The 9,804-nt window shown below is 41.5% G+C and overlaps 1 protein-coding gene across 2 annotated transcripts in view; it reads left to right on the top strand.

Annotated features, from left to right (window-relative positions):
* Positions 1 to 9,175, top strand: part of ZBTB44 (zinc finger and BTB domain containing 44) — a 21,033-nt gene extending 11,858 nt beyond the window's left edge. The window contains exons 4-5 of one of the 2 annotated variants that reach the window (XM_005429317.2): positions 1,622 to 1,922; positions 3,951 to 9,175. In XM_005429317.2, coding sequence (XP_005429374.2) covers positions 1,622 to 1,922; positions 3,951 to 4,233 — 584 coding nt within the window. In that variant the 3' untranslated portion in view covers positions 4,234 to 9,175. The remainder of the gene's footprint in view (positions 1 to 1,621; positions 1,923 to 3,950) is intronic. The other variant, XM_031063888.1, reaches the window with a different exon arrangement.
* The last annotated feature ends 629 nt before the right edge of the window (positions 9,176 to 9,804 follow it).

Below are 9,804 nucleotides of genomic sequence, written 5' to 3' on the forward strand. Positions count from 1 at the left end.
GCATTACAGGGGCGTCCCTGTGCACAGTCCCCTTGCCAGAACACTTCTCTGAGGCCAAAGGCAGCCAGAAAAAAACATTGCAATTAAGGGTAGGCTGATAATTGCATTGTTGGGAACCAGTCTGGCACAAGAATCTGCCGAGATCAAAGGAGTTCAAAGGCACAGGAGATGGCTGCAGCATCAGGGCCTTGTGGCTGTGCCTGGGTGTTGCTGGTTGGGGGCTCTGTACAAATCACAAATGGGACAGGACTGGTGAGGAACTTGCTCTGAGCTGTTTTATTTTTTAGCATCAGTCTCATTACATGGTTATGACAATGGGAAGATGCTATCAGCTCTAATCTCAGTTCTGCTGTCTCTGAAGCCTGCCTTTTGCACCTTTCCCAAAACCCTCTGATTTTATCAATTCCCACCCCTGAGGATCTTTAATCCTTGGGGGCTTGAGCTCATTTAAACTGTGAGGAAGGAGCCTCAGGACAGGTCACAGCTATGAGTGTTGGGAAGGATGAAAGTTTGACAAGAAAGTCTCACAGATATGTGTGCTTAGCAGAAAGATTTTTAAATGTAGAGTCTGATGAAGGAATAGAGATAGAAGCAATTTTGATATAAAAGAAAAGAATTGCTGAGCCAGTCTCACTGGATAACCAAGGAGGCAAAGGGTGTGTTAGTTAGAAGGGGTTTTTATGGCTTAGAGCAAAGGATAAACCCACCCCAAACAAGAAGATGTTTTTACCAAGCAGAAAGAGAGCACAGGCAAACAAATCAGCAAATGTTGCAAGTAGAAAAAAGGTCTCAGAATTTTCCACTGCAAGAAAACTAAAAAACAACTTGTAGCTTAAACTGTAATGTACTGACTTTTAGTGATTGGAGAACAGTAACATGAATATGGTAATTATAGCAGTTATGATAGGTTATAGGTAAAAGTTAAGGTATAGATTGGTTCTACTGTATTAAGATGCTCAGCAAAGTATATAATGTAATGTAACCAAAAGAAAAGTATTTAATGCATTGTAACCAAAACCAAAGGGTCTCCAGGCCTGCCTGCAGCTGGAGCTGACAGCTGTAGGCACAGCTCTGTCACCCACCACCCTGGACTGCTGTGATGTCTTGGATGGAATAAACTGCATTTTGGACACAATAAACTGTATTTTGAATACAATAAGCTGCATTTTGAATGCAATAAACTGCATTTTGGAGAGCCCCTGGAATCCCACATCCCTCATTTCGGCTGTTAGAGTGGCACCCAACGCGCAGTGCCATTAGTAAGAGCCTGAATGAGGGATGTAGGTTTCCAGGCCTGCCTGCAGCTGGAGCTGACAGCTGTAGGCACAGGCTCTGTCACCCACCACCCTGGACTGCTGTAATGTCTTGGATGGAATAAACTGCATTTTGGATACAATAAACTGCATTTTGGAGAACCCCTGCAGTCCCACATCCCTCATTTTGGCTCTTACACATGAGATTTCCTGGAGGTTGTTCCTGAGGGAGTGCAGCTCTGCTGTAATTGTTAACAGAGAATCTCTTCCTCAAGCAGGGCTTTGCTGTGAGCACCTGGAGCTGCTGTCTGTGGGGAGGGTTCTGCCCTGTGTTCCGCAGGTGAACGTGTTTGTGCTCTCTCCCACAGGCATTAAACCCTTTCAGTGTGACCGCTGTGGGAAAAAGTTCACCCGAGCTTACTCGCTCAAGATGCATCGCCTGAAGCACGAAGGTAAACGCTGTTTCCGGTGCCAGATATGTAGTGCCACTTTCACTTCCTTCGGGGAATATAAACACCACATGCGGGTTTCCCGGCACATTATCCGCAAGCCTCGGATTTACGAGTGCAAAACATGCGGCGCCATGTTCACCAACTCTGGAAATTTAATCGTTCACCTGAGGAGCTTGAACCATGAAGCGTCAGAGCTAGCAAACTACTTCCAGAGCAGGTGAGGTGCACAGCAAAAACCTAACAGGGAAACTTGCTTTTTTCTTTTTTTTCTTTTTTTTCTTCTTTTTTTTTTCCTTAGATCATCATTTACTGCTTTCAGGGCAGCCTGCTGTGCCTCTCATCAGGTTGCCAGCTAATTCCAGTCAGATTGATTCCTGCTCCACTCTCTGTTGTATCTGATCTGTCTTACAGCATGGGAGCTATATAGGAGGCTACTGAAGAATCCAGTGATATGCAGAGGCTGGTTCTGGGTTATTTAATTTCTCTTTTCAGTAGTACCTATGGCCAGGCCAATGGTGTGAAGCCACAGTGTTCTGTCCTACAGTATCTGTGATTTTATATTGATTTGCTTTTCAAAATCTTGTACATAGTCTGTTCACTTTCATAGGGCACAGACTTCCAACTTCATTCTAAGTGCTTGCTTAACACTGTGGAAAGATTGCATGACTGCAGACCTTCTCCTTTCTCATTTTCTAGATAACATTACTAAATGATTAGACTAATAGGTTTGGAAATAGTAAGGGCCACTTGGACATTTTTATCAGGGCACAAAAGACTTGGCATATCTCACAAATGCACTGCTAAAGACTATTAAAAGAGTTCTGAGGTATCAGACAAGCACTGTGTTCTCTCATTGATATAAATGTAATTGTTGGAATTTGAGATAGAAAATACAAAAGTTGGATGAGAGAAATTGAAGACAGGAAGATCTTCCAGCTCAATCTTAGAGAGAGTGCAGCTTGGTGTGTGTAAGTCATCTGCCTTCAGCAATGCAAAAAATGCAGTGTTCTGAATGTTACAGCATCACAATCCCACCCCTCCTGATTTCCAGACGTTATTCTTCTTCCCATAAAAAACATTTGAGTATTTTGTTCTATTTGATTAACTCAGAAGTGACGTAGGACGAAAAAGATTGAAAAACAAAGCAGGAAAGCCAGTTGCTGTTCTTTCAGCAGAATATTGTTTAAAAGTACAAGTGCTTCATATCTGCGGGCTTACACAGTTCTTGTTCTTGGCTCTTGTGCCAAAACTGGAGCAAACACTCTGCAGGGTGATGCCCTGGTTGTGGTAAGCACTGCATTGTTGTCAGCAAATTAAAGTCATATTAAAGAGTGTGATTTTAGTTGCCTGTAGCCCTTCCTTCAGTCTGATTTGAGGTTTAGCAGAGCTGGCTGTGAGTTTGGGTTGGAGCAGTGAATGCTTCTGTCATTTAAGGATTTCTTTTAACTGAGGCATTGCCAGGTGAACCAAAGCATACAAACGTGCGTATATGTGATACATGTATATACTTGTCTCAAGTACAAACTTCATGTCTGGTGCTGAAAACTTGCAAAGGAATTTATTTCCATTATGTCCTCATGCTCTGAAAGTACAACTGGAGCATCTGGTAGGTTTTCTTTGGATCCACTCAGCCCTCAGCTGTTAAGAGTGCATAGCAGAAGAGTTGTCCAGGAAGGATTAAAAGGGGAAGGAAATGCAATTCCATACTTTTATCAGGAGCGTGATACGTGTCAGGATCACACCCCCAGTGCAGCTGGCAGCTCCCTCTGCCTTCAGCTGCCTCACCTGTGCCCCTGGTTCCAGCCTGCCCACTCAGAGGGAAGTCCTGCTGCTGCTCTGGGGGATGCCGTACCTCAGACATGCAAAGGGCCACATTTTGCCAGTGCTGAACTCATTTTTGTTTCTATTTTTAAAGCCTGAGTGCTCCCTTTTTTTCAATGAGGTTTTCAGTGCCAAATGTGTTCCAGACATTAACTTTCATTCTCATCAAGGTGATACAATCTAATAATAAGAAGGTGCTGTGTAGGAAATACGGATGTGAAATAGATGCCATTGAATAAATTCTGTGCGTGTGGAAATGAGAAGCAGGTTATGGTGCTTAGTGGAGTATGTCAGTGCCATGGTCTTGGCCAATGTGAAATGAGTGCCTTTGTTCTCTGTCAATGCAGTGTTTAGCTTGTGTGATGGAGCTGATATCATGGTGTGAGAAATGACATTTCTCTTCTGTCCTTTACCCCTCTTCCAGTGACTTCCTAGTACCGGACTACTTAAACCAGGAACAAGAGGAGACCCTCGGGCAGTATGAGCTAGGGGAGCATGGCTTTGAAAGCAACTCTTCTGTCCAAATGCCTGTCATTTCACAGGTGTCGTCTACTCAGAATTGTGAAAGCACTTTCCCCTTGGGGTCTCTGGGTGGGTTGGCAGAGAAGGAAGAAGATGTGCCAGAGCAGCCAAAGACTAACACCACTGCTGAGGCAGCCACGGGTGACCCTCCCAAACCGGAGCTGTCATCTATTACTATCGAATAATTCATGGTTTGGTTTCATTTTTGTTCTTTGGAAAGTGCCTGTGTTTGGTCCTGTACATTTTAATTTAATTTTTTTAAACGAAAAGTGGGGAGATTTTCCCCTTTTTACTTTGTAAGCTACGCTTTAAACTGAAAACTGCGACAGATGTTACATTATTTTTCATGACTGAATGATCACTTCTGTGAAAATATTTAAGACTGATTGCACAAAAAAAGATCTTGTCAGAACATCATGGAAGCTGTGATATACTTCTAAAGAAGAACAACTGATTCAAATCACTTTAACTATTCCTTCTTCCACAGTTAGAGCAGCTCATTAAGTGTCTCTTGCTTCTGCAGGCCCTCTGGTTAAGGGAAAGAAATCAGAGGAAACCTTTTTCAAATGATAAACAAAAGGATGCATTGGAAACCATGACTGAACAGTTTTGACTAGTTTTGAGTGGATGCTTTAATCTTCGGCATAAAGAAGTGACACTTCCTATATGTGCCTGCTGTTTTTCAAAGCCCTTACTGTGCCCTGTGCTTGGAAATGGTGAGTGGTTTTGAAAGGAACAGTCACACACTTCTTCAAAACACACCATCCCTGTCCAGCCCAGATGAATGCCAGGTATTCCTACTTCTTCTGTTCCAATTCTTTTAGAAACTGCTTGATCAAATAGCCTAAACAGATCAGCCTAACTGAGGCTAGGCATGGAAAGTCTAAAGGTGCACCAGGAATTGGGAACGATGGAGAGGTGTTCAGCCATGCAAGCCTGACAAATATCTCCTGACTGTACCTGTCTGTAGGTGGGGAACCACAAAGGAAAATGAAGGTTTTCCCAAACTGAAATTCTTAAACCATGGCCAGATTATTTGCTGTTCTGATCATTGCCCCCTCACATACACACTGTGTTTTTACTAATCTGAGATTTAGCTAGAGGGAGTTTACAGATTGGAAAAAATAAGCTCTTTTGTGCATGGTTGCACTTTTTTTTTTTTGTTTATACATATGTATGTATAGTTTCAGAGATTTTTACTAGCCTGTTTTGGATAAAACAAGCAATTTATTCTCTCTAAGGACAACTTTCTAACCAACAGGGGGTTGTTTACAAAAAGCCTATAGAGCAATGATGAATTGTTCCTGTTTCAAAACACTTTAAATCCTTGCCAACTTGGTTTATTAAAGGCCATTACTCCAGCTACACACACAGCTCAAGCAAGCAATAAACTGAAATATTTGCAATTTCATTTTTCCATATTTAGAAAAAGCTACAAATGGAGGGTGTGGGATTTTCAGAGCAGAGAGTCTTGTTTGGTCGAGGCTGTTTGGCTCGAGTACTGCTTTGAAACCTAAATTAGGAAGTACATTAGGAGATTTGTGATTTTTCTTACAGCTTCTGAAGTTAACTCAGTGTTTGATGCCAAATGCCCACGGCCTACAGATGATGTGCTGAGTGAGTAGGTATTGCTTGATCTCAGTATTCCAAAGGCATGATTTACTCCCTTAGTTTTCAGTCTTGTTTTTGTAAATTGCTATTTTCTGTTATTTTCCGGATTTGTTTTATGCAAACATGAGGAGGAAATGAAACCAATAGAGAAAGGTTGCTCCTGAAGAAACAGAAGACACAAAAGTCGTATTATATTGCACATCAATTTGTATTCAGTCAGCCTAGGCAGCTCTGATACTCTCTGAGACTGAATTCTTTCTATTAATAGCCAGCTTTTGTAAGGAATAAAGTTTATTGACCTTTGGAAAGTGTTTAAAGGGTTTCAGTGACTTCAACAATTTTTCTCTTTTTCAGTTAAACCCACATATTTTAGTTAAATAGAGTGAAAACAGTTGGGATTTAAGTACTTTCCAGGTTGCTGGAATGAGGTTTCTCCACCAGATCCAAAGGGTGTTTTAGAAACATGCTGCAAAGAACTTCTGTGCTGCAATTCAGTCTTGATTATATCTACCTTTGTGAGGCTTCTTAAAAGGGCTTGAAGGAGAAATGCTTTTTCTGGGCTGCTGTACTGTGCAATATCCCAGTGCCTGCTGATGAGCTGAATTTAGAGACCATTTCCCTTCCACTTGTGATTTCTCTGAGAAGCCAGTGAGACAAGACAATGCCTTTTGCTGAGCTTTATTCTGACCTAGAGGGCTACAACACTGAGCTCAAATCCAGCGTTTTCTCTTTTTCCTGACATGTTCCACAGGTAAATGAGAGTCCTTTGTGAGTCATGTTCTGAACAGCGCTTCACCCAAACCGCATTTTCTGACTGCAGAGATGTAATAATCAAAGGTGGTCAGGTATGAGGTGGAGGACATAATCTGATCATTAAAGTTTGATCATTTTCATCCCTGAAGTATTTTACTAAAGAGTTCATTGGTGAGAAGGTACAAATACGCCACAGACATACCTGGATATTGGATTTTTAAGACTTAAAATTTTGAGTCAGAAGGCAAATTGCTTTCAGAATACCAAAGAGAAAGGGGAAAGTTACAAAGACTTTATAGCTCTGATCTGTTCTTCCTTGAAAAGAAATAAGGATCGTTAACACCGAGGTACAAGGCAAGGCCTGGGGGTCATTATTCATTGCACTGTGTGTTACACATTATCTTTTCAGCCTCCTAATCTCTGGGTAACATCTTCATTTAGTTCTCACTTTTCAATCTGGTTCAACTGGAGGAAGAATAGAGTCCTTGGAGGATTTTGTTTGGTTGGTTTAGGGTTGGGTTTACTTGTTAATTTTCCTGTCTGTAATTGTTTCTTGTTAATATCTCTTTTCTCCATAGAAATGAATACAGTTTAAATGCAAACACCTTTTTATTTCACCTCTCTAACTTGTTGGAAGTGTCCAGTTCTTTGAAATGCTGGTGTTCTTCACAAGAGAGATGTAGAAACACAGGACATCTTAAATCAATTTATGTTGCTCATGTGCTTGGATTCCAAACAGAGCAAGAGAGATAACTAAAATAGAAAAAAACTTGCCTTAAACTACACTTGGGATTAAACCTAAAACATCAATTTCTTTCAGTACATTATCAGAGGGTTTTGAATTCTGGGATGCATTTTCTTATTTCTTCTTAGCTTTTTTCCCCCTCCCTCCCCCAAAAAATCCATTATTTAGTATGCATTTCTATGTCTGCTAGACAAGGGTCAGGGTTGATGTGGTTCAGCCCTCCTGCTGCAAGCAGAGTGAGCCCAAGTGCTGTTCCCACAGCTGGAGTTCAGTTGTCAGGCTCGCAGAGACCACGGCCAAGTCTCTCATACTGAGAGATCAGTAGACTCGGGTATTGAAAATGGTTCTGGGTTCACATGGATTCTGAGTCTCAAAGATGTGAATTTAAACTTTTTAAAAAAGTAATAGCTGCCAATGCAGTCAGATATATTTTATAAGACTATGATCCCTATATGTCCCCTGTGGGATGGAGTTTTATTGTTTTTAAGCTATGGTTTAAGGTTTTTTATGAGGGCTTCAGGCACTTCTTGGTCGCTGGTTCCACCCTGCAGCCCCGGGTTGGGAGGGCTGAGGTGAGTGCTGGTCTCTCTCAGAGACAAACCAGGAAGCATTTTATATGCAAATCCAGCAGGAGCTTTGTGCACCCTGCAGGGATGAGAGAATTCAGATGGAGGAGCACCTGCTGCTCCTACATCCATTGCAACTTCCACACCATCAGAATATGGAAAATAGCTGATTTTCATTCAGGCCGCTCACGTTCCAGTTTTGCTCACAAGGTGAAATCCTGTTTTGGAGGGTTCTCATCTCCAACTGTAGACATAATAAATCCCATAGCATCGTGATGATGGCAGGTAAGAGGGTTCAAGACAGTACCTCACCACATCAGAGGTACCTGGTAAATAGAGTGGGTTCCAAGTATTTGAGGAAATGTACCATAAAAGAAACAAATGTGAATTTTTTTAGTGCAACAGTACTTACTGCTCTGGATTTTTGTTCACTCCGTGTGCTAGCACAGTAACTCCGTGCCCCACAGCTCTCAGCTACAAATCTGGTTGCACTAAAAAAAAAAGTGGAATCTGGTGCTGCCAGCCTGTGTGGCAACTGTACCTACAGTCTTCCTGAGGGTTGCTGAAGTCCCCAGAAGAGTGATTTTGTTTCACCATTCGTTTAGCTGATGCATGCTTTTGATATTCTGACCTGTAACCCTGGCTACACCGAGTCCTTGGACAGCTTCCTTGCTCTGTTCTGCAGTGCCTTCACTCGAGGTGCTGCCCCATGGTGAAACCCCAAAGAGGGAAAAGTGGAAGCTGGAGGGAAAAAAAAATGTGAATTAAATTATTGTTGGGCTTCTTTGTGCATTTTAGTAACAGTGAAACCCCCTTAACTGTGCCAGTCTCCAGTCACCAGCCGTATATCCAGTCATCATCTCATCCACAGTACAGCTTCTCTTGTTGATGCTGGCCACAGCTAGATTACTTGGCATGTTTATTGACCTAACAGAATTGGTTTTGGGTTTTGGTTTTGTTTTTTAATGTATACGATGTTTAAATACACTTCACATTTTATATAATACTATCTGGCTATTAGTATTTTTCAGGAACCATAGTTCTTGGTGGCTATATATATTTTTGTGACTTTTTTTGTAAACTAAGTGCCGTTTCAACGTTACAATCATTTTTAGAGTTATTGTAATCAATGTGAATATCATGTTTTTTCAAATCTGTTCTGAGCCTGTAGTGTTTGCTTTGTGATCATATGTGTAATGTATATATTCTGTATAGTTACATTGTATTGAAATACTAGCTTGTTTGATATAAGAAAAGTATGTATTGGGTACCTTTTTGCTAGCCTGGTTGTTTAATCTTTAAAAAAAAAGTTCCAAAATACAAAAAAAAAAATCTCCAAACTGGTCCCATTATAGGTCAAAATTAAGGGGGGAGAAAAACTAGTTTTGAGTGTCTTTGGATAGAAATATGAAGCTAAGATTTTTCATTAAAATATTAATGTTTTATGGAGTATATCTTTGCTTTGTGTGGTTATTTAACTCTGGCAGTGTTTGCCTTGCAGCACAACTGAGTAACCTGGACCTTCAGTGAGAAGGTGCAGCCCTGTCCCTTGAGCTGCATTCTCTCATAGCTTAGTTTTTAACCAGTCCCAAAAGAGCTGATATGAGGAGAACTCACTGGTGCTGAAGCTGTCACTGGGACAAAGGTAGTTTAGAACAAAATTAACATTAATAGATGGTTGGAGAAGTTACATGAGTAAAGAGTATTAAGAATAAAGTACACATTTCTGTTTCATTTTCCTTGGTATACTAGATTGCCTTCTGTTCATGTTCTCTGTAGACCTCATTCTGCAGAAGTGCTGGGGCCAACTTTCCATGGGGTGATGTTGATGGAAGGCCAAGGGGGAGCCTCATCAAATTAGCCAGAGCAGAAGGTGTTTAAAAGTACAGTAGGCAGTCACTGTAGTGGCAGCTGTGAGCTTCAGAGGAGTCCTGAACAGCCCAGAGTGTGGGACTTAAAATCCATCTCTGCTGTTTCTACAACCCCTGCAATTAGAATCACTTTCCTCCTACAGCCCCACCTGTGTGAGTGAGCTGCAATCCTGGATCAGCACATAACTTGGCAAAATGGCAGGTTGGGAA

Source organism: Geospiza fortis, unplaced genomic scaffold, assembly GCF_000277835.1.
Source record: "Geospiza fortis unplaced genomic scaffold, GeoFor_1.0 scaffold392, whole genome shotgun sequence".
NCBI lineage: Eukaryota > Metazoa > Chordata > Aves > Passeriformes > Thraupidae > Geospiza > Geospiza fortis.